Below are 27,182 nucleotides of genomic sequence, written 5' to 3'. Positions count from 1 at the left end.
GAACTTGGACACAGTTTTTGAATCGTGGACACAAGGCTTTAGCCGCGAAAAGTCGCAGAGGTGTAGAAAGTGCAATTGAAGGAACCATAGATCTGTGCTTTTACACGCTATTGTTCTCCCCCTTTTCTTTCGAATCCGAACGTACAATTCGATCTCGGGCACAATTCAAGACGGATCTACCGGCGATTTCCTCTGCCGACACCTCGCTCGGGAAATCCGTCCCCGATTTCTATTCTAATGTTCAAATAGAAAATTGCTCCGCGCGCGCTCCGTCCGCCACTTCGACTCTCGCGCGGTCACGTGGCAAGTGCCAGCGTGGGGGGGGGGGGGGGAGAATTTTAGTTTGGAGGAAAACAGCTGACTTGACTCGGAGTGAAACTTTGGCTTCGCCTTCGGCATCGCTCGACCTGTTGGCGACAGAAACGCCGTGTCTCGTATACGACAACTTAACCCGACGTAACGACCGAGTCGTAACACGAGATCTCGCCTTTGCATTCGAAACACACGGGAAATGTTGTAATTTAACAGGGGCTGGTCAGGATTTCGCGTCGTACCTTTCGCATTTGTGCGCGTACATTTGTGCAACGTGTCGACAAGAGGGGGAGAGAGTTGAATCGAAGAGGGTCAACCTGAGTCTCGGAGAGCGAAGTGCGTTTATTCGTTAGCCAACTTTCGACAATCGTACGATGAACATGACGCCTCCCGTCAAACCACCGCGAGGGATCAAACCGACGAAGGAAACGGCAAGTAAATCTTGTAATAATGAAAGATCCCCCTAATTTGAATTGCGCCGGAGCGAGGCGTAGTTGAACGAGTTCTCACATTGTCTCGCGTGCCTCTGCAGAGTGGTTTGCTGATCTCGGTGATCCGCGCCTTGTCGGCGAGTGAGACGAACGAGCAGCGGGAGATCGAGAAAGCCAAGTTGGAGAAGGAGTACAAGCGCAGCGACCAGCGGCTGGAGGAGCTGGTTTCGTCGCACGATCAGGACCTCGTGGAAGTTATGCGGGTAGATCATTGCGTATTTTAAATCCCGCAGGGAACTCGGGACACCCGCCGTTGCGAGCGTGCACGTCTCGTCTACATCGCGTCTTGTCGTAGATATTCAGCGCGCTGTCTGAGAAAGTTACGTTGTCGCGAGAGAAGATCCATGCGGTGAAGGAGAACCTGAATGCCTGCAAACAGTTGCTGAGATGTAAACGAGAGGAGTTGCTAAACTTGTGGCTGGAAGGGATAGAACACAAACAAGTCTTACATCTTCTAAAAGATGTGTAAGTTGTGTGTGTGTGTGTGTGTGTATTTGAGATTCTGAAAACTAATGATTCTCTTCGATGATCAATTTTAGGTCGTCAGATTCGTGTGGACGTATGATATCCTTGGCAGAGCCTGAATTACCATTGTCCAATACGTTGCACGACACTTCGACGGATCAGTAGTCGCAAATCTCATTGTTCTGTATATAAAAATGCCTATATTATAAGATAACGCCATTACAAGATTATGCATTTGTAGCTTTAGTTTGTGATATTAAATAAATTAGTATTGTAAACTCTTTAAGTTGAAAGTTTCCATGTTAAACGAAACTGAAACTTTTATCCACGATCTAAAGAAACATTTGCTCCTATAATCCAAGAGTAACATGATACTTTTGAGACTCAAGTTTTCGCAAATTCCTTACAAATCTAAAATTCCAAAGGTTCTTTCATTGCAGTTCTTGAGTAACGTCACTTCTCGTTCGATTATATTCTCCTGATACTTTGTCGACTTCTCGGAATTAAAATTTTTATTATGTGCACAAACATTCGCTTTACAATTTCATGAATTCTAACGATTTTTGAACTTTCAGTTAACGTCACCGTTTACCTACATTCTCCCGGTGTAATTGAGAATTGAACTCTTCGCGGTTTGTAAAAATCTCTATGAATTCTAATTTTAGAATGTTAGTTAATGTTACGCCTCGTCCTACATTCTTCAGATAACGCCGCTTCAAGTTTGCGGGTAAAATACAGTTTGTAAAATACTCGGGTGTCGATAATTTATCTATTTTTAGTAAGTAAAGTTATTCTTCTCTTTACTGACCGTCGAAAAAATGATCTTACAATTTATACAAGAATTTAAGTAAACTTAAAAGAATCAACGTAACAGGGCAAAAACATGGCCTGTATCTGAATGCGACTATAAGCTTTCCCTCTTTGTAACTTCTCTATATTTGCCTGCGAATGTTTGGGAGTTTCGGAAATCGAGACCTTTGGAATTGTCGATTTTAATTCAGCGCACAATTTGCGCGCGTTATATTCTATTTTTAAAAAATGACCGGTTAGGCGACAGTCGTAAAAGGCGCGAGCGTTTGAACACGACACCGCGAGCGAACTCACAAAATGGCGCGACTTCACGCGGGGCGCGAAGCATCCAAGTTCAACGAAGTATCAATGCCGCGGAAAGGTGGCGCTTATTCCGTAATTCCGTATCAGCTGATAACGTATGTCCGCGAATGCCCCGCACTCCGAAGGGCGACCGCGGACACGCACGATCCCCCGACACCGAATTCCGACCATTCCGATTTCCTCTGTGTTCATGAACGGTGCACGCCCGGCCAGGACGCGGCTCCCACGGCAGGCCGTTTTTTAATTATTTTATACTCCTCGCGCGTCCAGTGATCATCGCGAATTATTTTACACGGGGACACGCGGGGTGATTGATAACAGCGCGGTTAATTATAGAGACGCGGTACTCGGCGAGTTTAATCGAATTTAGTCAAAATGAGCAGCCAAAAGACAGTACCGAACGGTGTCAAGTTCCTCATTGGCGGGACTTCGGGGTTTGTGTGCCACCTTTTTCTCACTCGTTTGCCTCGGGCGTGTGACATCTGTGAAATGTACAGCCACCGAGCCCGCGGCGATCTTAGAGTACAAGTGCACATTGTTTTTCCTAACAATAAGAGGACCTCGCGATCGCTTCAGGGCTCGAGTTCGAAGGTCGAGATTAAATCTTATCGGGATTCTGGTGAATTACATAACCGGCGCCTATTATTGGCGACCGGGGGCGGAAGGAAAAAAAAATATTTTTATTTTTTCACGATGACGCAATGAGCGTACACATATACATATCTTATTCGCTGTACTATTAATAGAATTGTAACCCTGGACAAACAGATATATATATATACAACTTCTCTACCGATAACGTCATAAAAAGCTGACTTTTGTCACTTTTAATAATTACAGATACAGTGTAATATTTGTACTATTTTGTCAAATCAACGGGCTTCATTTAGTTCCTAGAGAAATATAAAGTAATGCAATTTAATTTTAAGCTCACCCAACGAAACTTTGTAGCAATCAAGATGCTTTTATGCTCCGCTTCTAATTTTTGTCAAATGTAACTTATAAAAATTTAACTGTGCACATCGGGGACTGTTGGAGAATCTTTTCTTTTCGGTTGAAAGGCTGATAAACTCGAGGCCCGTATTTTGTTCTTTTTCTCAGGGGATAAAGGGTGTGATAATGTTTAATTGCAGCATGGCAGCGACGTGTTTTGTACAGCCGTTGGATTTAATAAAGAATCGCATGCAGCTGAGCGGCACGAAAACATCAACGCTGAGCGTCACGTCGGCTATTCTAAAGAATGAGGGTGTCCTGGCACTATACTCAGGCCTGTCCGCCGGTTTGATGAGACAGGCCACGTATACCACCACTAGACTTGGTATATACACTTGGCTCTTGGAACTCTCTTCGTAAGTTAGCTTTATGTGCGCGAGCCCGATCGTACGGCTGGGGCCCAGCCAGACAAACTTGCATAGCGCATAAACGTGTGCGTAGGAAATCTGATTGGGTCATAAATAGCACGCATAAGACAATATACAGTCAGTTTTCCTTGCACGCGTGCAAGTTTGTCTGGCTAGACCCTTGCCTTTGCAGTTCGAAGCGAATTTGCAATTAAGAACACGCTTATCTTATCTAGGAAAGATGCGCAGCCAAGTTTTATCACGAAGGCCCTGCTCGGTATGACCGCTGGGTGTGTCGGAGCATTCGTGGGCACACCAGCCGAAGTAGCTTTAATTAGGATGACAGCGGACGGAAGATTATCTCTTGGTGAATTTTGATTATCCTTTTCCCTCTATACTTTAGTGTGTATTAATTTAATGATACACGCGTCGGCGCGCGTATTGTAGAATTTAAACATCTTGAATGCTCGCAGCTGACAGGCGGAATTACAAGAACGTTTTCGACGCGTTGTTCCGTATAATCAGAGAGGAGGGTCTCTTCACGTTGTGGCGCGGCGCCATTCCTACCATGGGACGAGCTATGGTTGTAAACGCGGCGCAGTTGGCGTCGTACTCTCAGGCGAAGCAGGCCTTGCTGGACACAGGTTCGCATCGTTACCGGGCGTGCGCTGTCGAGTATATATAAACGTTTCCCTTCGCATTTGTCGTATTGTATTTTTTTTTTCCTTTGCAACAGGGTACTTTGAGGAAAATATTCTGTTACACTTTGCAAGCTCCATGATTTCTGGTTTAGTCACCACCGCTGCCTCCATGCCAGTAGATATAGCGAAAACAAGGTATCGTGACAAGCTCAGGTCTAAGATTTAGTTAACATTCTTAGCATAGAAGTCCGATTTGTAACGATCCACCTTCCAGAATCCAAAATATGAAAACGGTGGACGGCAAACCGGAGTTTAAAGGCGCAATCGACGTCCTGACCAAGGTTGTAAGAAACGAAGGATTGTTCGCATTGTGGAAAGGCTTCTTCCCGTACTATGCGCGTCTCGGGCCCCACACAGTCCTCACCTTCATTTTCCTCGAGCAAATGACTGCTGCTTATAAAGTATACCTGGTATAGTTGTAACTGCGTGCGTTTGCAAGAAAGTTGTTATTAACGATTTAAGGATTCGGGCAGAATCTTTGTTTTTTCTTTTGGTCTCTTTGTTTCATCATGTATCCTGAGAGAGAAATGTTATTTTTATAATGAACTTACTTTGTAGCATACATATAATACTACCGTCACATCACGCACACAATTGCAATATCATTTTATATGAACGTATATAAGACCCACGCAATCTTACAATAAAGATTATCTATAGCAGCTTCTGTGAAATCGATCACGCGTTGAAACTTTTAATCTCTGAAAAGAATATCCTCAGCTTCTCTAATTGAAGAATGGTACAAAGATAAATTTCCACGTCGATGTAAGTATAGTTTATGCATTTCAAATATCCTGCCATACAATTTGAGATACGTGCAATACATTAAAGTATTTTGCTATTGTTTTGTAGAAAGAGTGAGAGTGAGAGAGAGAGAGAGAGAGAGAGAAAGGGGAAGATGTGTATTCTATGAATATGTACGAATGCAGAGCTCGTCTGGTACGAACTCTAGTACTCTTGTACAGGCATGCCATTTAAGTTCAGCCTCTCGGTCGTTGTTATTCTCAATGTTATTTTGTATGAGATTTGTTTTATAGATACGCTTTAGACACTACATCTTGTATAGCGAGATGCCGCTGTTGTTATTAGGTACGAAAGTTGAACGGGCGTATTAAAGAGTGACGCGTTAGAATGCATTAAGATTTAATACAGAAAGATGTGTCAATACTATTGTACATTATTGAGGTAACGAAGACTTAGTAATAAAAATGTATGTATTTAAAATGTAAGCCGCGCTACACATTTTATTTCCACGCGAGGACACGAGAAGCAAATTAATGAAATTCGTATGGCGCAAATGTGATAAATACAAATTTGAGGGAATAAAGGACTAAGAGCAGAATGTTAGTGTCTAAATATTTCGTATTTTAAATTTATCGCGAAAATCCCTGGCTGAGGTAATATTTTTCGCAATAAGTTTAAAATATGAGATATTTAGACACTAACATACTGTCACTGCTCTGATCCCTTCGAGTCACACGCGCAAGTTTCGCGCAACAACCGGAAACGTACTCTTGACGCGCCAACTAGGAAGTATAATTACGTAAAAGGCATAATTTTAGAATCATTACATAAATAATTATTCAATTGATTATATAACAATAAATTGTCTTATTTTCGTCGGTAAAATATTTCTCGTACCCACAAAGTTGAAGGAATAGAGGTCTGAGAGCCGCGGCAGGGTGTTAGTGTCTAAATATTTCGTATTTTAAATTTATCGCGAAAAATCTTACCCCTCAGCCAGGGATCTTCGTAATAAATTTAAAGTATGAAATATGTATTTCAAATTTGTGGATACGAAAAATATTTTACCGACGGAAATAAGGCACGTTACCATTGTTACGTAATCAATTGAATATTTATATAATAAGCAGACGATTCTAAAATTATGCTTCTTGCGTAATTAATATTTTCCAATTGGCGCGAGTCAGGAGTACGTTTCCGGTGGTTGTCGCGCGGTTTCGCCCTGCCGCGTTCTGAAATTCAATTTTCTGTCGCGTTGCAAAGTTCCGCGACGGTAAACAGTCCGTCGCGGGAGGAAACGCGGTCGCGCGCAACAAGTGTCGTGTCACGGGACCGAAGATGAGGCTCAGGGACATTTCGGTTAAGTTCAATTCGCGCGGAAGCGACGCGAGCGTGGCGGGTGTCAAATATTGATCTTGTGCATTTAGAAGCGCGCCGGGTACAAAGAAATCGTCACGTTGATTTCTCGCGGTGTAAACGGTAAACAGCGCGTGGCAGATGACGGAGGGGAGAGACGTCGCTTGGACACGCGGGCGCTTTCTCTGGCGACGAGGAGCCGATCGACTCGCTCGCCATGCCGCGCGCGAATGTCTGGAGACGCGACTCGCCGCGGGTTACCGTTGCGTAAGTAAACCGGCGTTAACGATACGACTGCGTTAGGCTGAACACCGGCCGCTTTGAACCGCAAGGTTGGCTCGCGCGATGCATCGTTTGCCACCTTTGAGGTTAGGAACGTCGTCGCGCTGCCCGTGTGCCGGTCGAATGGAGCAAAAATGTGTGATTAGGTGTCAAATTGTTGTAGGCATCGTAGAAAAAATAATTCAAACACAAGTCTTTTTTTCGCAACGATCGCACAATCCAATGAATTTTACACTGAACAGATTTCCTTCAAAAGGCAATAAACCGAGGGGGAAAACCGCCGAGGGCATTGTGGTGTACAGATTTGCGGCATTACTGGGCATTACTAGGCATTTTTGGGCATTAGGCCTTGCTGAGGCATTGTAAAGATAAAATAAGATGAAATAAGATAAAACAAGACAAATAAAATATAATAAGTAAATAAGATAAAGTAATGCCCAGTGAGTATTACTTAATTTTATTATCTTATTTTATATTATTTATCCTGTTTTATCTTATTTTATCTTTATAATGCCCCAGCAAGGCCCAATGCCCAGACTAATGCCCCAAAAAATGCCCAGTAATGCCGCAAATCTGTACACCACAATGCCCTCAGCGGTTTCCCCCTCGCTATTAACGTAACAGAAACCCTGCTATCCTATATTAGGGTCCTATCGCATAACAGGGGACTTTCCTCTACTAATAATCTCGCCCGGTGACGGTGAGGGAAGAATGTAACGCGCTTAAAATTTTAAGGACTCTGGCAAAATGATAATTGACACAATCGCACTGGCTCTCTATTGATTCTCTTTACTTGTTCCAGCACACATCTGTCGCGTGATAATGATCGATAAGGAGATTTCCGCACGGCGAGATTAACGCAGTTATGTCAAAGAAGAAGAGAGGCCACGCTTGGGCAGAGGATGGCTTCGAAGAGTGGGTGAGCGGGTTATTGGTGTTTACTTACTCGTCTGTTAATTTTTCCCGCGTCATTTATGAAAATATTTGTTCAGGGCGGGTACATGGCAGCGAAGAAGGCCAAGCTGCAGGAGCAGTTTCGCGATGCGGCCAGCAAAGAGTTTAAGGAGTCGTCGAGACTGTTCGAGGGAGTTGCAATATTCGTCAACGGTTATACAGATCCAGCGTCGGACGAGCTCAGGCGTCTGATGATGATGCACGGTGGAGTGTATCATCATTACATGCGTCCGAAAATCACGACTCACATTATAGCGTCCAATCTGCCGTACTCCAAGATAGTATTGTACAGAAAGAGCCAGAACCCAATTCCCATCTGTAAGCCGCAGTGGATTGTCGACAGCATCGCGGCCGGGAGGATCCTGAATTTTCAGAATTATTTACTTTACTCCAACGGCACTAATGTGCAGCGTCAGTTGGCGTACAAGTTGAATGACAAGGATAAAGATGCCGCTGGCCCGCTTACGCATGACAAACGGGAGAGACCTGACGCTCCGGCGAGCACTGTGCGCAGCAACGACGACACGAATAACGGAAGTTCATCGAAGCACGCGTTTAATAATGCGTCGAAGCAAGATACAGGCAATTTCGGTCAATCCTCGGGTACAAGATCAAGCGCGCAGTCTACAAAGGATGCGGAATTTCTGTCGGCGTTTTACAGCAACTCGAGATTGCACTACATCTCCACCATGGGCACTGCGTTTAAAGACTACGTGAATGAGTTAAGGGACAAGAGCGACGGAGCGTTTCCCGGTCTTGAGCGTTTGATAAAATTAGGACGCGTCAAGAGCGCCGCAACCTCGGCCTGCGAGTCAGATTCTGAAGACGAGACGGTTTGTTTTACAGACAAAATCACTGGCAAAGCAAAGCACGAGCAAGAACCCGTGATAATGCACATCGATATGGACTGCTTTTTCGTATCCGTGGGTGTCAGAAATAGGCCGGAATTGCGAGGCGTACCGGTAGCGGTGACCCACGCGAAGGGCAACGCGCTCTCGGCGAATCACGACGGCAGGGAGGAGTTCGGCTCGATGTCGGAGGTAGCCTCGTGCTCGTACGCCGCGAGGAAGGCCGGCGTGAAGAACGGCATGTTTCTGGGGGAGGCGTTGAAACGGTGCCCAGATTTAAAGACGATTCAGTACGACTTCGAGGGCTACAAGGAAGTTTCGTACGTACTGTACGACACCGTGGCGTCCTACACTTTGGACATCGAGGCGGTAAGCTGCGACGAAATGTATGTCGATTGCACCAAGATCCTCGAGGCGTCCGGACTCGCGCCGTTGGAATTCGCGACTGTGATTAGAGACGAGATCAAGCGGAAAACGAATTGTCCGGTGTCCACAGGATTTGGTAATAATAAGCTGCAAGCGAGACTGGCAACGCGAAAGGCCAAGCCCGATAATCAGTTCTATCTGAGCGCTCGAAACGCAGAGACGTATATTCAAGCTTTTAACATAAGAGACTTACCAGGTATTTGAGCGATCGTCAATATCATTTATATTATTTTGCAAAAACAAAACACTACATTTAACAAAAATTGTTATTTAAAAATATTGGGGAATTGTATAAATACTTAGTTTGAATTCCGTTTTTAACATTTCTGTTACCTCTATTAGCGTTAATTTAACTCGCCTGTTTTTTTTCTGTATCTAGGAGTTGGCGGAACGACAGCGTACAAATTGCATAAAATCAATGTACATACATGCGAGGATTTGCAGAAGTTGTCGTTGGGGGTTTTACAAAGAGAATTCGGCAAGAAGATGGGGGAGCAGTTGTACAAGATGTGCCGTGGGTTAGACGACACGAAGCTGAATCTGGAATACGTTAGAAAATCCGTGTCGGCGGAAGTTAATTATGGCATAAGATTCCAGAATAATGGCGATGCTATCGATTTCTTGAGCGAATTATCTGTAGAGGTGTGCAATCGACTGACAGCAGCACGTGCAAAGGGTAGATGCATCACGCTAAAATTGATGGTCAGAGCTGAGGAGGCGCCGAAGGAAGCCGCAAAGTTCATGGGTCACGGTCTCTGCAATTACATCACGAAATCGAAAAATCTCATAACGGCTGTTGACGACGTTAATATCATTAGAAAGTGAGCTTGTTTATAATCTGTTGATCTCTCTTGTACATCTTATGCTTTCACAATGTATATTTCGCGAAATTAAGTGCATGTTTTATGTGACCTAGGGAAATTATAAATATTTGGAATCAGTTGCATTTAACGCCCGAAGATATGAGAGGAATCGGAATACAAATATCCAGACTAGAAATATGCAGGGCCAAGCAAGCTAAAAGTAGTTTGGTCAATTTCTTTAATAAGACGAGAAAATTAGAACAAACGGGTGATAAAATGTTGGAAGATCGTTGCGTCTCGGATTGCTCTGGAGTGCCTTCAACTACAGAATCATCACTGGCAATAAGAAAGGGTTGCGATACAGAAACTAATTTGTCGCAGCAATTGGCAAAAGCCTCTGAATCGACCGGTGTTGCAATTCCGGTCGATGTTCAAATCGAATCGTCGATATCGGCAGCTAAGTCAAAAAATAAAAAGTTATGCAATCCTAAGGTAAATGAAAATGTTACTAAGGTGAAGGATCTATTTGGAAAATCTAGTAAGAAAGTGATCCAACGACAGACGTCTCAAGAGAATTTCTTTAGACAAGTGAAACCGAATGGCGGAAAATCGTCGAAATACGAGATACCGCGAGTGCAAGATATCGATATGTCCGTGTTAATCGAATTACCCGCGGATATAAGAAACGAGATATTTGACGAGTACAAAAGAAACAAGAGACAATTTGAAGCTGCAACGAATGCCGCGAGTACGGTCGATTCGGTAGATGAAGCTCCGCGTAACGAAGAAAGTTCAAATGCACACAATTGTTCGCAAGTTGATCCGGACGTTTTATCAGCTTTAATGAAAAGCGATTTGCATCCCGATGTGCAACGCGACGTGCAGATGTACTGCGATATGAAAAGAGAAGCGAATAGAGCGAATCTCAAAGAGACGAGTGAGAACAGCGACAGCGAGCGATTGCAAGAAGCTGGTGAGTCTTCAAAGATCAGTGATAGTAAGGAGAATGCGATACGTAATGTAAATAGCAATTGTAAAAATAAGGCCGAACGTAAATCAGAAGAGGACACGATGCACGCAGGGGACAAACTGTGTGAAAAGGATGGTACTGTCGAGGGACAGTCTACCTCGCCTCAAGTGAATCACGTTGAGATTTCACACAGTAATGTTGCGATGGATAAAGCCGATACCTTTATTTTACAGAATTTAAGTATTTTACATAACAACGAGAACGTAGATAAACACCAGGAAATGTTGATTAATCTTGTGAATCATCTCTTCACCCTCCCATTACAACAGGTACCACATAATTATTTCATTAAGACAAATTATTGAATAGGAACTGAACGTTCTAGCATTCTATATCTTTCGAGATTCGGTGCACATAACCGTTACAATTCCAATTAATATTAAACATTGTATAAAATTATCTCGTAACAAGTAATACGAATCGTTCACCTATTATTGCCGTAGTATTGACGTATCAGATGCATCAGAGATACCCTATCCTTTTCTTATACGCGGCTATTTATCGGATTTTGCATCTTACAAAAGTTGGTGAATGCTACGCTTCAAAGTGTGATTTTTTTTTTATTTGTGAATAATGCATTGGTGTTCAGATCCCTCGATCTGTGTAGAGTTAGCGGTTTGTAAAATGTACTTAGTACGCGAATGTCGTGAACATGACCATCATGCCGAACATTGATCGGTAACTGTGGCATTGGCACAGTAACGAGTAAAATTACGGAAGATTCAAGCCCGATGATAAAAAAAAGTGTAATCCAGCAATATCCCATGACAATCGTTAGCTTATCACAGTACGTTGCGCAAATTTTATTTCGATATTTTAAATTGCAGATTTGTTGCATATTCGGAAATGACAACTTAGGAACTTAATTCTAGTTTAGAAACACAAATAATTATGGATAATTAACGCGGTTTAACGTGAATATCGAAATAAATAATAAAAAGCATTCAACTTTTCTTACACTATGTTAAATAATTTAGAAAGGACAGGAGAATAGATTTAGCTAATTCTTGAAAATTTCCTATTAAATTACAATCAATATTCGTACATACAATGCCCTCGAGGTTTTATCCAATCTTTAACATAAAATTGAACAAAATTCTTTTTTTCTGATAAATATTGTTCGGAATGAAGAATCGTGTCGTTTTTCCCCTCTTCGTCCTTACTCTTTTTCTTTATACAGTAATTTTATCAATATATTCAGATTACTGTCTGAAAAATTACGTATATTATGTAAAGATATCTTTTTGGTATCAACCGAACTAAATATATGACACTTTTATAGGTAAAACTGCAAATACAAACATGGGTTACTAAATCTAATGCCGTGAACGAAGTAGACTTTCTGTCATTAGCGACGTTTCTCAGCATGCTTCCGGAAAAGAGACGCATCGAAGATTTACATGTCTTGTTGAAGACCATGTACAGGTAATCTACCTTTGAAAGAGTTCTGTTACTATAATAAATGCTTCTTTTTTTTCACTTCGTAACAAATGGATAATAAATAGTACAACGCTGCAGATTTTAAGGAACAGATATCGCTTTACTCACTCATGATCGATAAATAAAAATATTCGGCATATGATACATTAAACGTACTTATATGTCTACGGTTTTTTTTTAGATGTACAACGAAAACCGGAAACTGCATTTGGCATAGAACATATAGAAGAACCGTGAAACATGTTCAACGTTATATGCAGATCGAGTACAATAACAATCTAATGGTACCGTTGATCAGATGTAATGATTCGAGATGCAATAACGATAATTGAATTCTCGTAAATTTAATAAATTAAATTTCTACTAATGAGTGTGTAATATAAGAAATCTATTTACATGCAAATGTAATTATCTTTAATTTCAATCGAACGCGAATGCCGTTCTTTGTCTAGAGAAGCCAGTAATACACGACTCATTTAATGTATGCCTTTGGAAAAAGTTTGCTCGGTCTTGTATAAATTAGTAAGAAGTCGTCAATCTCGAATTCGTGTATTTCGTAATATTTATATATATATATATTTATTTATATACTTTTTAAATATATTTTTTCGCTTTGTAATCGTTACGCGCGCAGGGATGGTGAAAAAATAGAAAGGGGCCAGATGAGCGTTTGACTACTCCCATTCGGTTGTTCCCGGTGGTTTAGACGTTAGGTCATATAAAACGCGTGAGATTCCGGGCACCGTAGATATTTCAGTTACCATCTTTTTCACCACCTGTGAGACATAATTGAGATCGATTAAACGATTGAATACGCGCGTGGGTGTATACATATAAAGAGCTACGAACTTACGTGTATCGGCAAGTCCTTGCCAGGAATGGCGGGTATGCCGGTCATGAAATCATTAGTGCAGAACGGCCTAAGCACAACGGAACGTTGACATGATAACGTTCGACATGCCGTGTCGCGGTCGAAGTGAATCGGTATTAGAACAATGGGCATCTGGGTGATGGCCCCCATACAGCCGTTAGAAGCCAATACTTGATTAGCTAAGTGGTCCGCTTGTCGTAAAGTCGCTATCACATTCGAGGTGAGATACGTAGGCGTGATATCCTGGATTGGATGATGCAACTGCGGCCCAAAGATGTAGCACACACGGTTCACATTGTGACACACGCGTGGAATTAGTTTTGCAAGGAATAACATATCCTCCCATTCCACACCCTCGGACACAGTCTCTTCGCACGACAAACCTACCACGTAGCTGTAAGTTCTCCGATCGCCCTGCGGAGATTGGGAAAGAAATGTGTTTTATTATCTCGCAAAATTGGAAATGAAATATTTCGACATTGACGATTTTCAAGTACCTGAACTCCCACGCTGCGAATAGGCAAGAGGGTTGCTGCGATATGACGATGACTCGAAACCCTGCGGAGTTGCTGACGCTCGGCCTCACTCGTCGCGCCTTCTACGCGATTTAATAACGCGTGCTTCTTCTGTAACATCTGCTCGTACTCGGCCATTATTTTTACTATGACCTGCAACCAAGTACAATTCACGTCAATGGACCATTGAAGAAACTGTGGAGTTTCTATACTTTTGTATTTCGCGTCTGCAGTACCTGCGTTTCGGAGAAATCCTTCTCTATGTACGGATCCTCCGCACAAAGGATTCGCACCGCGAGTCCAGGGCCTGGGAATGGATGACGCGCGACAAGCGCCGCCGGCAATCCGAGATCACAACCCAATTGTCTCACCTCGTCCTTGTGGAAATCTTTCAACGGTTCGACTACATACCCTTGCGCTCGTAATACTCGCACAAGTTCGCTGTCGTTATGGTGCGTCTTTATGGCATCCGCTTTACCTGAATAGAGAAATTGGAATGAAACAAAATTCGCGTTGCAACACGAGGACACGGCAGTTCGCTGAGAATATTGAAAAAAAAAAAACAAGTGGAGCTTTACCACTGACTAAGGCGCTTGCACTTTCTATTAGATCAGGCCTGAGAGTGCCCTGCCCGAGGAAAATATCCTCCGGCTTCAATCCCATCTCTGCCATCGCTTCGTTCGCGACTCTTACGAAAACGTCCCCTATAATTTTTCGCTTCTCTTCCGGATTAGTAGTCTCGCATAACATCTTCGTTAACCTGGTTCTTGGGCTACTCGCTGTACCGCACATCCCCTTGTTATTCGTAACATTGGCGTTCATTACAGGCGCAACGTTGTCCAGTGGGACGGTCGTCGTTCCCTGCATGAAATAGCGACCAGCATTCACTACTCTTAACGTGACGCACAATTGGGCTAGACTTTGTTCCACGAATTGCGTTTCCCCTTTGCGCATAAAGCCGTTATTAATGTGTAGGGCTATAACTTGCTCCTTACTTAAAGCTTTCTGTAATAGAGCTGCACACACTGTCGAGTCCACGCCACCGCTCACTAATAACTGCAACAAGGGATTTGGATCAATTTAAACGATACGTCTCGCCAAGATATCGCAACTTGACGTTACCTCAGGGGGCGACAAACTTGAATTACGTACCAAAACCTTCTTGTCGCCTACAGTATTTCTGATGTATTGGATACACTGCGTCTCCCGATCGCGGAGCGTGTAATTACCCGTAAGGCCAGCGATACCGAATAAAAAGTTATGCAACATCGATCTCCCGTTAGGCGTTAAATCCACTTCGGGATGAAATTGCACGCCGTACAAATTCATCTTATCGCTCGCTATACCCGCTATAAAGCTTGACGATCTGGCAGTAGTACGAAAGCAGTCGGCCACCCTGTCTATGCTATCGCCATGGCTTAGTAGTACCAATTGTTCCTTGTCCAAGCCCCTGACAAACAATACATCGCTAATTACATCTTAAACGTGAGGACTTTTTTGTAGCTCAGGCAAGCGCCATCCAATCGAAACGCTTGCTAGTTTCTCAACGCCGCTGCAATTTACGTACTTAAATAACAGGCACTTGGTATCAACTTCAATGGGAAACTGGCCGTCCTCTCGACTCTCCCTTCTGGTTACGCTACCGCCGAACTCCTTATTCATCATCTGCATCCCGTAACAAATACCTAATACAGGAATTCCTATTCGGAAGATATCGGCGTCGTATCTAGGTGCATCTTCCGCATATACTGAACTAGGACCGCCAGAAATTATAATAGCCCTGAAAAAGAGATAGATTGGCAATTCATATTCGCACACGTGCAACTACGACGCCGGTTTATGGATAAATTTACAGGCCGGTAATATCAAACATCTTACTTGTATCCTTTCTCCTGAAGAGTGAACGCTGGTGTATCGAGCGCCAGAATTTCGCTATGAACGTTCAATTCTCGTATCTTCCGGTCTATCACCTTTCCATATTGTGCACCTGCGTCTAAGATAGCTACTCTCTCGTCGACAATGTCCATGGCTACTTCGTCGGCGCCATTATTTCTCTCAGCGCGAAACAGCAATCCATCGGCACTTTTTTCCATCTCAATGTTACGTTTGTTAATGATAATATCGTTGCTATATTACTAAATCTGCAATGATTCGAACGGAATAGCAGCATTAGACACCGAGGATCAAATTGCAATAAAATTACTCAGCATTTCATTACGACGAAGTAACGCGTTATGCAAGTTTACAGTAGAAAGACGCATTTATTTGCAAATTAATCTATTTCAGTCGCACTTTCTATGCGACAGTGCGACGTGTTAAAAAACAATGGGCTAACTTTCTCTGCTCAATCTTTACGTCTTGCACCAACTTCGTTACAGGACTGTACGATTATGTAACTAGACTTGCTCAATATTGTTTTCGCTTGGTATCTCAGAGATGTTGATAATAAAGTTCAAGTACGCTGACGCTGAAAACACAAAACTGAACGAGATAATGAAACATCCTAGCGCCGATTTCAGATACGGGCGAAAGCTGTATCTTACACACTTTGGACTGCACCTCGTTACATTCCCCTCAACCGCTATTAATTGTATCGACAGCCGATTGTGGTAAATACTTGCGGAACATGAGCGACAGAAAGAAATATTGATCTCTTTACAGCGAGGCGTGCCGTAATTCCTCAACAGTCGTTAGACAAGTTCACACCAGCAAACTAAACTATCCAGAGACTAATATTCTCCAAAAGCTACATTTTTTGTAGCGTCAATACTATTTTTTGTAGCGTCACTACTATTTATCGCACATATATATATATATATGTATATAAGTTGAACGTTTTTTCTACGTGCTAATAGAACAAGCCACGCAGACCCACGCGTAATAAAACAAAAAATCTTATCGGGACCATGATGTAAAAAGAAAGGTGTATCATTGCGCATAGCGGCGGCGGCACGATGAGCGAGCCAATGAAATTTGGGTCCAAATGCACATAGCTACTGCAAGAAAGGTGTATCATTGCGCATAGCGGCGGCGCACGATGAGCGAGCCAATGAAATTTGGGTCCAAATGCACATGACTACTGCGCATACACGATGTTGTTACACCTTTCTTTTTACATCATGATCGGGACGGCGAGAGAAGCTCGAGCTCGTGAGATGGAAAAAAAATCGTGCAATTACACTCGGCCGCCGGATCCGCGGGTCCGCGCAACCGAGCGCCAAGTAACTCTTTCCCGATCGCGGAGCCTCGCGGATGTATCGATCACGCGGGGCATTTATTCGCGCCCGTCCGATTCCCCGGCAGTCGTATGTGCAAAAAGTGACAAGAGGCGTACAGGTGATAGAGGGAGACGTTAGAACCTCACATGTTAATGGATCTCTCGGCGAGCTACCGTACTATACATATATACACACATATATATATATATACACAGAATTGTCGGCCGCCAGCTGGACGATTCGCTCGACACACCCTGCACACGTGCCCGGGGAACTCGCGCTCGCGAATTTCGGCGGCGGCCCGCGTCGCCGCGAGTTTGGTTACTTGGCGAGGGGCGCAAATCCCGCACCGGGCGTACCGCGCGAGGTGCGCCTCGATACGGCACGCTCGCGTTCGGCGAATCCCGCGGACTATAGGTTATCCGGAGCGTCGCCGTCCGCGCGCGGGACCGCCGTTCAGCTTACCGGATCGTTCGACGGGAGACACCGCTCGCGAGGTTCGACGGATAACGTAAAACTAATCGCAGAAGAACAGAACGGACAGACATCAGACGAGGCGGCCATTCGATCGCCACAATGCAGCGCGATCGTTGACTGCTTTCAAGTAGCGGTCATGCAGGCGCGCCAATCCTCGCGCCGCGAAATTCCCAGGATCGGAGTCACGCGTTTAAATTATATCAATAAAGAAAACATGTATATATGTGTGAATGGTATTATGTAAAATTAAAATTAATATATACACGGGTGCAGCGGTGTGTATTTACTTTTGCTCGCGACTGAACGAACTTGGGAATAACGCACGATTTCCATCGTGAACCTCAGACGCGCTTTTTTTACATACATACATATTATACCCTGGTGAAAATAGAATTTGGAGCGTAAATCGAACGTAAGGGGAGAGTGACGGAAGCGCGAACGAAATGCGTAGGAAGCGCAATTTGGAACAGCGAAGCGCAAAAGAAACCTCAAACGCTTCTTTTACGCTTCTTACACATTTCGTTCACGCTTGTGTTCACTCTCCCCTTACGTTCGGTTTACGCTCCAATTTTTATTTTCATCAGGGTGCACCTTTGCTCCAATGATCTGTAACTTAAAAAATGCGGTGCTGTGATTTATCATATACATATTTGTAAAGCGGGACCAAGTTGAAGGTCTAACAGGGAAACACGGAGTTGCACACACTTTTACTACAATGTGTATCTTTACTACTGGAAACGAAGATTTGTAACAGCAGGGTTTTCGATGCATTTGGTAACGATACAATTTTCTTCCGAATTATTGAGTAATTCGAATTTCTCATATGACATTGGGTGGTACATTCACAGTCGATCGTGTTAAATTCACAATTTTACGCAGAGATGTCTCCGCTGTCCCCCCCTCCCCCCCCCCCCCTAATTGACCCCTTGAGTTTCGAGACTCGGAATGCACGAGATGCAAAAGTATGCGGTCGTAACGCGCGACATATGTGATTGCGCGTGATCCCCCGTGTCAACGTGTCGTCGTCGCCCTCGCCGTCGTCGGCTCGGTTCGGCAACGCTCGGTACCGTTCGACCACGTTCGACCCATGGCGTGAAGATACAGGGTGAAGCGCATAATGGCGGTAGTGTGGACGGAGAACCAATCAGAAGTGACGAGAAATAAAGGCGGGAATTCAAAATGAACTGGTTTCAATAAAATAAAAACAGTTTTGCCAGATGAAAAGAGTTGTATTAATAGACGGGATATATCAACAAAATTGAAAATAATAAACTGTTGATAAAATATTAATAAAGAAAAACCTTATAGTATTGTACTGTGGCCGGTATTCATCATGTCGGTTTCTATTTCAAAATCATCTTAAGTGTTGTCTTAAGGCGCTAATACAGCTCTGTGATTGGTTGAAAGCACATTAAGAGTAAACTTAAGATGATCTTAAATATAAGAACGGACTATGAATACCGGCCTATGTGGCCAATTTGTTTCTCATCATCTCTATCTCTTTAGCAAGCCTCTAGCCACTTTTTAAATCCAGATCTTTGGGAAATGAGTAAAGTTTTACTCCTTTTCTTTCTTTAAAAGAACACCCGTCCGATTTTCACACTCTTTTTCGCGAAGCAGGTCGGCAATTTTGACGATTCGGTAGCCTCGGTCACTTCCGATTGGTCGACACTGCGCATCCACCGGATCGCTTCACCTTGTATCCTCACGCCATGCTTCGACCCTCTTGGATAACGGTGCAGCGCCGGTGAGCGCTGGTGAGCGCTGGTGAGCGCCGGGCACGGCCATCGACGGCTACCGAGCGCGAGAGCGAGTTCTGGAGCAGTGCGATCGAGTGCGATCATCGCCAGGCTGGGGTAGGAAGATGGCTGCCGCGGCGAACGTTGCGCCGGAGAATCAGTACTTCTACGAGGATGTCGTTTATCGCATTGACAAACGGGGCAATATCGTCTTCGGCATCGTCATGGAGAACGACGACCTGGACCTGTCCGAGGAGAGCAGCGACAACGAGGAGAACCTGCCGAAGCGCAAGAAGGGCGAGATCCGCATGATCTGGCATCCGTCCGGTGTCGAGGAGTTGGTCAACTGCAAGAAGGTATTTACGCGGTTCTCTCTTTTGCGACGTCGTTACACGTCGTTTTTTCCGCACGGTTATTCATTATCATTTGTTCGACCTCTGGTTACATAAAAATTTCAAACAAACAACGTTTAAGCGGCGTTGCGCATGGAGAATTTTCACGACGTCTCGCTTTTCCAGGTTCATCTGGCCGACAGGACGCTCATGCCTGGAGACGTGGTGCGTAGGATGATCAAGGGAAAGGATACGCAAAGGGGCTACTGCAGGGACGTGGAGCTGACAGCCTGTGTACAGGTCATTGGTACCAAACAGGTTCTCACGGATATCAAAAGCGTAGACTTGATACCGTTGCAGGTATATTTGTATCTCTACGGTAGATAGTGGTATGTTGTTTACACGCTGAACCATACAGCTGTTATTTGTAGGAATTTGCGACAGATATGGCGGTGTGTATGGACTCGTGGGTCGGTGGCATTAGAATGACGCACTTCAAGTTGTGGCTGGTAACGCCAGATGGATCTCACTGCGTCATAAACGAGATGGATTCCTGCGTGCTGGGACAACTGGAAGAGGCGCGAGATAGCGTAAGACCGAGCGAGTTTGTCGCCCGTACAGGATCCAAATAACAAATGATGTTGACTTTTAGGACAACGATTTCCCGCACCCGACCGAATTCTATCCTGGCCAGAGCTTGTGGGGGCCGGTTCACTGCCTGGAGGAAGCACAGTGGATTCAGTGTACAAAGGAGATGAAGGCGAAGAGGAAATTGAAACCACAGAAAATAACCAAAGTGATCGTGGAAAAGGTGGAGACCGATTGGATAGGCGTGCACTGGCAGTGTCGAGCGTATTCCAAGGACGGTGCCTGGTCCGATCAGGCTCAGCCAAAGTTCGTGGTCGAGGGTGAAGATCTGAAAAAACTCAAACTGTTAAACGTATTCGAGCCCTCGATGGTACAGGTCGGCAACCGTAACTTCTACGTCATTAAGGGCAACGAGAACGTTATTACTCGTGAGCAGTGGCGTAAACAGCAGAGGGATATCTATCAAGTTCCTAAGCAGAGCCCAAAGAAGACGCGTCTGAATATCACGGTGACCAAGTTGGTGGAGGATAAGAAGAAGGAGCAGAAAAAGGACAAAGCGTTCGGTCAGCAACCGACGGAGGAAAGCGGTCAAAATAATAGCGTTCGTTCCCAAGATACCGTAAGCAGCAACGTTTTATTGCTGCCACCCCAAAATCAACACGCCGAAAGCTCGGACGAGTGGGATACGGAAGATACGGGTTCGCAGAGTGACTCTGCTTCGGTAATTGTTCATCCTTCCTTTTTTTTTTATTGAAAAACGAACACGAAAGATCTAGAAACACGTACACTTTGTAGGTTTCGAGCTGCTGTTCCAGCATGTCATCAGTGGGAAAGAAAAAGAAGGGTCCTGCATTGATGACGAAAGTGCTGAAGAAAAAGAAATTGCGAAAAGCGAAAAAGAAAGTGCCGCCTGTTCCATTAATTCCCGGGACTAAGATAGTCGTAGAAACGTTGTCCACTAATACGAAAGCGAATGTGGTGTGGCAAGACGGCTCAGTAGAATTTGGTATCGATATCATTATAATTTTATATATTTGTTAGAGAAAGAGAGAGTTGTCTATCATAAGTGCATCTATACGAAATATCTTCGTTTAGATGTATCGGAATACATTGATTAAATCTTATTTTGTTATAAAACAATTATTGATTCGAGCGTTTATTACGAGATAAACAGTTTCAATTGCTGAAGAAATGTCCCAATGGCGCTAAACGTCAGTTATTTTGTTTTAGGCATACCGTCGACGCAATTGTATCCAATTCATCACCTGGACGACAAGGAATTTTTCCCGGGTGACTTTGTTGTAGATCAGAAAGAAGAATCTAGAATGTATGGCGTTGTACAAAGTGTCGATCATCAAGGCCGTACTGCCAAGATAAAGTGGTTCCGCACGTATACTTCTAGTCAAAATCCAGAGTAAGTAAAAACACTTGGATATCTTTTATACGTTACCGTAGAACTTGGTAATAATTTAACTCGTTCACATTTTTCTATTGACCTGTGTAACATTACATAAATACGAGGTGCATGTTAATAGAAAACTGGAAGTGCTAGACAAGAGTTCTATCTTCTCCAAGTTTGTGGAGCTTGAAATTTAAACATAATATAAAATTATTACAAATAAAATGTAACGAAAAATGATGGGATGTATTTTTTAATTTGCTACTTGCCTAGGCCGATCTTTCTGGAAGAACGTGAAGTGAGCGTATACGACTTGAAGGATCATCCAGACTTTCAATACAGACCGGGCACCTTGGTGATCCGAATAGCAAATTTCGAGGGCGAGGATGCCGGGTGTACCGCTGGTCAAGTTTTGGACAATTATCCAGAGGGACGAGTGAAAGTATGGTGGATTGACGATCACGTTAGCATGTGTTGGCCGCAGGATCTCTACAAGGTCGGCGAGTATGACAGCGACGAGGGAGAACTGTGGGACGATGTTTCGTCCGATTCGTCGTGGGAGACGGAATTGGAAGATTGCTTCATTGCCGATAACGATGGTACCGAGCAGACAGAATTGGATAACATAAAACCGAAATTAGCGGCGCACATCGAGAAAGCCAGAATCGCAATGTCAAGATTGGAAGAGATTTTCACACAAAACCCGTCCCTGCAGACAACAGAGGTGATGCGGAAACTACTCGAGGTCTACAAGGATTGCCGTTACATGGATAAACTTATGGGTACCACATTCTTCCACGAATGCCATTTCCAGGGACTTCTCGAGCGAGTGAGAGAACGCGGCAGGGCAAATGTCGCGCAGCGCATGGCGGATCAAGTCACAAGGCTCTTCACGCCTAAATCTGAATATCCGGAGGAATCTATAGATAAAGATGATTCGAAAAAATCGAGCAATGGCGATGACTCGTGTGCTATTAATGTAGCGGAGAAGCAATTTGCCACGATTATCAGCGAGTCGGAGAACGATACTCCAAATATTGAGAGCAATGCCAAAAAACAGAGCGACGACGAGAACGTTAATCGGCTGTTCATATGTCCCAATCCCAATCCCGAGGATTCCGGATTATATTCAGCGGAAAACTCGAAGAAGGAGTCTGGTTCGAGCGAGTCCAGCGGGGAATTCCTCATAAGCGAGGATGTCAATAATGTGCCAGAGTGCTCGTCCACGATAAATGGTATGACCACACCCGAGAAGACAGAAGCGAGCAAAGTGAAAAAAGTGCCGACAAGTCTGTTGACTTCTCAGAGCATCGGAACGTCACAAGTGTGCGTCAAACTATGCAATCTGATAAAAGCGCAACTCGTCTTGGCGCATGCCGAGGTATCGAAGAGATTCGGTTTGGGCAAAATGTCACTATCGGACGCAGAAAAGACCTCGTCTCCGCGGAAAAAGCAAAAGGGCGAGGAGGAAGAACATGTGGAAACGATAGCGGATCCGTCCTGTTCCGTTGAGATTCCACCGACGGTTTACCCAGAAGGCGAGGGCTTCTCCATTGAAGAGACCGCGCCTGACAGTCACAAGTTCAAGCTGACCATGTTCCAGCCCACCGATCTGACCAACTTTTTCCGCACGGTCTCCAAAGAATTGAAGCTGCTGAAGAGCTCGCTCCCGCCTGGTGTCTGGGTCAACGGATTTGAGGACCGTATTGATTTGTATTCCGTCATGTTCCGTGGCCCCGAGAAGACGCCTTACGAAGACGGCCTCTTCCTTTTTGATTTCCAATTGTCTGCCGACTATCCGGCCGCACCGCCCCTCTGTCATTACATCTCCTATTGCAGCGATCGGCTGAATCCAAACCTGTACGAGGACGGGAAAGTGTGCGTGAGTCTGCTGGGTACCTGGTCCGGGCGTGGCACGGAGGTGTGGACAAGCTCGTCAACTCTGTTACAAGTGATAGTCTCGATACAGGGTCTGATCCTCGTGAGCGAGCCGTACTTTAACGAAGCCGGATTCGAGAAACAGAAGGGCTCGCAGCAAGGGCGCGAGAATTCGAGAATGTACAACGAGATGGTGGTGCTAAAGCTGGTACAGGCGCAGACTAAATTGTTGCTACATCCACCGTCTGTATTTAAGGATGTAATCATCGCGCACTTCAAAAACCACGCCGAGAAGATGCTGCAGAGATTGGAGTTATGGATGGAGATATCGGAGAAGCATAACGATCAGCATCCGCTGTCTCCAGTTACTCCCACCACGTTTAAAGAGATTGCAGATATCGGTATACAATGTGTTCTGTTACATGGACTTTTATTTTACATGGAATTAAGATAATAAATTTTACTCACATTCTATTTACAGACGAGAAAATATTGCCCGAATTCCCGCTCATCCCAGCATCTCGAGGCTTCTGCATAACTCTCCGCAAGACTCTAGCAACGTTCAAAGCTGTGCTCATTAAAAAAAGTATAATACAGAGGTCGGATGACTGGCAGGATAATGAAAATACCACAGAGTTAATGAACAATATCACAAATCAGTGCCAAGGAACGTCTGAGTCTGTAGACAGTAAAGCAGTGGAATGTAACGGGGGTAGTAACAGCAATAGCAGCAGCAATACGCAAGAAAATAGCAAAAAGCCAACCTTAAATGGCAATCAGTTCAAGGAAGCGACGTTATCTTCCTCAACGAATACTTTCGCCGCGGCGCCGAGCGAAACGAAAAAGAATACTTCAAGCCAAAACACCAGCTAGCCACAAGGTAAAAGTAAGCATAAGTCGAAATGCTTAGCTCGTTTAAATTACATGGCTATTCGGTAATAAAAGAGATATAATTATATTTATTGGGATGTGCGTATATATATTATATATACATATATATACATATACACATATATGTATATATTCTATATATATTTTATATATATACACCCGAATAACTTATTGCGTACGGAATTTCAAGTCATACATACACAGACACAGACATACACACTTGCGATATGTATCTGTTGATCGTATTTAATAACGATGCGATAATTCCTAACAAATGCTCCACGACAGTTGTTGCGCCATAGCTAGAGCGATGTCTTGAGAATAACCACAAGAGTAACCATAGCGCGATTATAGTTATAAAGAGATGCAACATGCGTACACGCACACGTACACGCACATACACGATTTCGTATACTATCTAGACAAACTGTAAAGTTCACATTAATATCTGGCATCAACGTAAAGAGGAAGAGAAGAAACTTATATAATACACTGTTCTCGCACGTTGTTCCGTACTTTTGAAGCGAAGGTATTATCTGTGACAAATAAGAGAGGTAAATAGCGTCTCAATTTAGCAAATAAAGACACACAACATATATACGTATATGCATATACATATTATGCGTGTGTACGTGTATATATGTATGTGGTGCAAAAATATGAGCGAAATCTACATTTCTGTAAGAGAAAGCAGAAGAGAAACGATATGGAAGATGAAGACCAGTACAATATCTTGAATTAATGAGAAAATGCAATAGGATTTTGAAGGGTAATAATAATACGTTAATTTCGCGCAGCGCATTTTCACTGCAATGATTATTATCGGAATCATAAATAGGTCAGTTAATCCTGTCGAGGTACGTTGAAGTTATAATGCCATCCAAGTATTACGAGTATTCTCAAGCGAAGCTATGAGTGACTTTAATCACAGGCGCGTAAGGCGTAGCTTAGGAAAAAAAAAATTTTAGACAAGATCTCCGCGATGGCTATGTCTGGTATTATGAATTTTCTTAGCATAGCTTGTAAAGGATAGATATATTTAGAAAGAAATGCATTATCCTTAACTGTTATATTCTTTTGCCGATAGTCAATATTCTTTTGCCGAGATTTTCCATACATTCGTCGGAGATAGATTCTCCTTTCATTCCTATTATCTTTTGGAGTACAGAGTTATTCAAAATGATTCATCCGGTTTCAAATAATTTTATTTTCGAATGTAACAGAGTGATCAGTGGCAGGGATGACGTGTTGCTCTGTGCTAACACGAGCGAGCAGTAATGGTAGGGTCCTCGGTTCGATCCCGGCCCTCGTCACGTATATTTTCCCGTTAAGGGAGATTTCTAAAATTCAGCGCATGAGGAGAAGTTTTGAAGCGCCTAGTGTTGAATTTCAGTGTTTAATCGAGATTAAGCATGAATTTCAAGGAATTTTTAGAAACATAGCGCTGATATAAGCTGACGGTTGAAAGGCGTTCCCACAGAAAGGGTGAACTTAAAAGAAAAGAAGAAAATGATCAGTGGTACATCTATCAAAAGATAAACTGTCCAAGTTTTGTCTCTTGCGTTATAAGTGCTCCAGTGTGACTTCCCAGTTAGGCGAGATGTATGACTAATCACACTCTGTATATGTTGTATTCAAAAGTACAGTTATTGGAAATCGTGAATGAATTGATCGTTTGGATAATTGAATCCTTTTGAATAATTGTATTGCGAGAAAGGACTGATCTGAAGATTTTATTTGAGTACATCATTCTAACAATTATTATTACTTAATATGTTAATAGTTAAGGTGCACCGCAAATGGTATATATGTATACAGTATTATTTATTTATTTCGTTTAGCAATTCGTGCGTAACGTATCCTGAGCAAGGAAGCTATTTCTTGCAGAACCATGTTTGTCATGATGCACATATAAAGAGATAGTAAGATCAAAAGAATAGGAAAGAAGCTCCCGGCTTGATTTAATTTAGAGTCGCGCGAAACACTGTGATGTGATATTTAAATATTCGTCGGAAATTATTTTCCTTTTATCTCTTCCTTTTTCTTCTTTTTTTATATATACATATAATCTATCAGACGCAGAAGAATAAATTCTTGCTATCGTCCAATCGATTACCATTTATCTTTCAAAACGTTGAATTTCCTACGCGTTCTCGCTTAGTGAAAGACAGAAAGAAATGGTCCTCGAGAAATTTACGGTGCTGACGAATGAAATTATTAGAAAGGACACGGAAAAAATGTGTCTTTGCTCCTTGTTATTGTAAATGAGTATATGCTGATAGGGGTGGAAAACGGCGCGCTGTGAAGTCGCCGCGAAATGGAATTTGGAATGCCTTGTATATGTGCCAGTTACATTTATATTAATTATGGTAATTATACCCATGAGTCACGTTCGAAGTTATATTTCATGTCTCACTTCTTCAAAGGGGGAAAAAAAAGAAAGAGAGAAACTTGCTAGCGAAGGGGCCGCCTGAAAGTGCGAATTACTACAATCACATCGATGCTAACTACCAAGCGTAAAACACGCAGAAAAACTGTATTATAGTCTAACGTAAAGTGTGCATGGCGGATTTTTATTTAGCTTATTTAATTTCTTTCTTTATTTATTTATTCGAGACTGTGTTCTTCCCTCTGTCCATTGCTCTTTCGTTCATTGCATTCGTCATAAGATCTCCAGCACATGTTAAATCATATTCAAGAGTTTTTTTCTTAGCGAACTTATCCTTTTACATGTTTTGTAAATTTCCGTTTGAAGGCACACATACATACACACATTCGTTAAGCTCAACTCGTTATTTCATCGACCTACTGCATTGGCATCGATCTAACGGTAATTGCAATAATTCTGTAATAATTTGCTATAGATGTAATTCAGTTTCCTTAATTTGGATCAATAAAAGATCATAAAAGGATAAAGGGATTTAGAGGTGTTCTGTATCCTTTATCGAATACCGACATTGTACCACTAC

General features: G+C 43.2%; 5 protein-coding genes across 8 annotated transcripts; 4 read left to right on the top strand and 1 right to left on the bottom strand.

Moving 5' to 3' along the window:
- The first annotated feature begins 305 nt into the window (after positions 1–305).
- LOC105567164 (exocyst complex component 4) lies at positions 306–1,554 on the top strand. The gene is made up of 4 exons (XM_012021788.1): positions 306–743; positions 845–1,006; positions 1,099–1,268; positions 1,343–1,554. Exons 1-4 carry the CDS (start codon positions 687–689, stop codon positions 1,431–1,433), a joined length of 480 nt encoding a protein of 159 aa, XP_011877178.1. The 5' UTR covers positions 306–686; the 3' UTR covers positions 1,434–1,554.
- A 927-nt stretch (positions 1,555–2,481) lies between these two features.
- On the top strand, positions 2,482–5,651 carry LOC105567163 (mitochondrial 2-oxoglutarate/malate carrier protein-like). Of its 2 annotated transcripts, none has more exons than XM_012021786.1 (6): positions 2,482–2,815; positions 3,515–3,730; positions 3,958–4,088; positions 4,195–4,365; positions 4,458–4,557; positions 4,637–5,651. In XM_012021786.1, exons 1-6 carry the CDS (start codon positions 2,757–2,759, stop codon positions 4,836–4,838), a joined length of 879 nt encoding a protein of 292 aa, XP_011877176.1. In that variant the 5' UTR covers positions 2,482–2,756; the 3' UTR covers positions 4,839–5,651. The 2 variants fall into 2 exon arrangements, with proteins under 2 accessions (XP_011877176.1, XP_011877177.1); XM_012021787.1 differs by lacking the exon at positions 2,482–2,815 and adding an exon at positions 2,863–3,289.
- Positions 5,652–6,339: 688 nt separating this feature from the next.
- On the top strand, positions 6,340–12,672 carry LOC105567162 (DNA repair protein REV1). The gene is made up of 7 exons (XM_012021785.1): positions 6,340–6,789; positions 7,607–7,723; positions 7,797–9,228; positions 9,412–9,853; positions 9,949–11,134; positions 12,148–12,290; positions 12,487–12,672. The coding sequence occupies exons 2-7, from the start codon at positions 7,670–7,672 to the stop codon at positions 12,635–12,637; spliced, it is 3,408 nt and encodes a 1,135-aa protein (XP_011877175.1). The 5' UTR covers positions 6,340–6,789; positions 7,607–7,669; the 3' UTR covers positions 12,638–12,672.
- A 166-nt stretch (positions 12,673–12,838) lies between these two features.
- LOC105567161 (GMP synthase [glutamine-hydrolyzing]) lies at positions 12,839–17,520 on the bottom strand. Of its 3 annotated transcripts, none has more exons than XM_012021782.1 (9): positions 17,375–17,520; positions 15,570–15,832; positions 15,259–15,471; positions 14,844–15,141; positions 14,270–14,747; positions 13,928–14,169; positions 13,674–13,844; positions 13,159–13,590; positions 12,839–13,081 (listed from the first exon to the last, which is right to left on the bottom strand). In XM_012021782.1, the coding sequence occupies exons 2-9, from the start codon at positions 15,782–15,784 to the stop codon at positions 12,980–12,982; spliced, it is 2,151 nt and encodes a 716-aa protein (XP_011877172.1). In that variant the 5' UTR covers positions 15,785–15,832; positions 17,375–17,520; the 3' UTR covers positions 12,839–12,979. The 3 variants fall into 3 exon arrangements, with proteins under 3 accessions (XP_011877172.1, XP_011877174.1, XP_011877173.1); XM_012021784.1 differs by lacking the exon at positions 17,375–17,520 and adding an exon at positions 17,056–17,132; XM_012021783.1 differs by lacking the exon at positions 17,375–17,520 and adding an exon at positions 16,027–16,172.
- A 1,576-nt stretch (positions 17,521–19,096) lies between these two features.
- On the top strand, positions 19,097–27,129 carry LOC105567158 (E2/E3 hybrid ubiquitin-protein ligase UBE2O). Its single transcript, XM_012021777.1, has 8 exons — positions 19,097–19,481; positions 19,644–19,817; positions 19,889–20,047; positions 20,110–20,766; positions 20,841–21,051; positions 21,276–21,459; positions 21,718–23,723; positions 23,804–27,129. The coding sequence occupies exons 1-8, from the start codon at positions 19,251–19,253 to the stop codon at positions 24,193–24,195; spliced, it is 4,014 nt and encodes a 1,337-aa protein (XP_011877167.1). The 5' UTR covers positions 19,097–19,250; the 3' UTR covers positions 24,196–27,129.
- Positions 27,130–27,182: the final 53 nt, after the last annotated feature.

This window comes from Vollenhovia emeryi, unplaced genomic scaffold, assembly GCF_000949405.1.
Source record: "Vollenhovia emeryi isolate VEMERY1.0 unplaced genomic scaffold, V.emery_V1.0 DF939140.1, whole genome shotgun sequence".
Lineage (NCBI taxonomy): Eukaryota > Metazoa > Arthropoda > Insecta > Hymenoptera > Formicidae > Vollenhovia > Vollenhovia emeryi.
The sequence above is the reverse complement of the archived record's forward strand: the minus strand, read 5'-3'. Positions and strand labels throughout refer to the sequence as shown.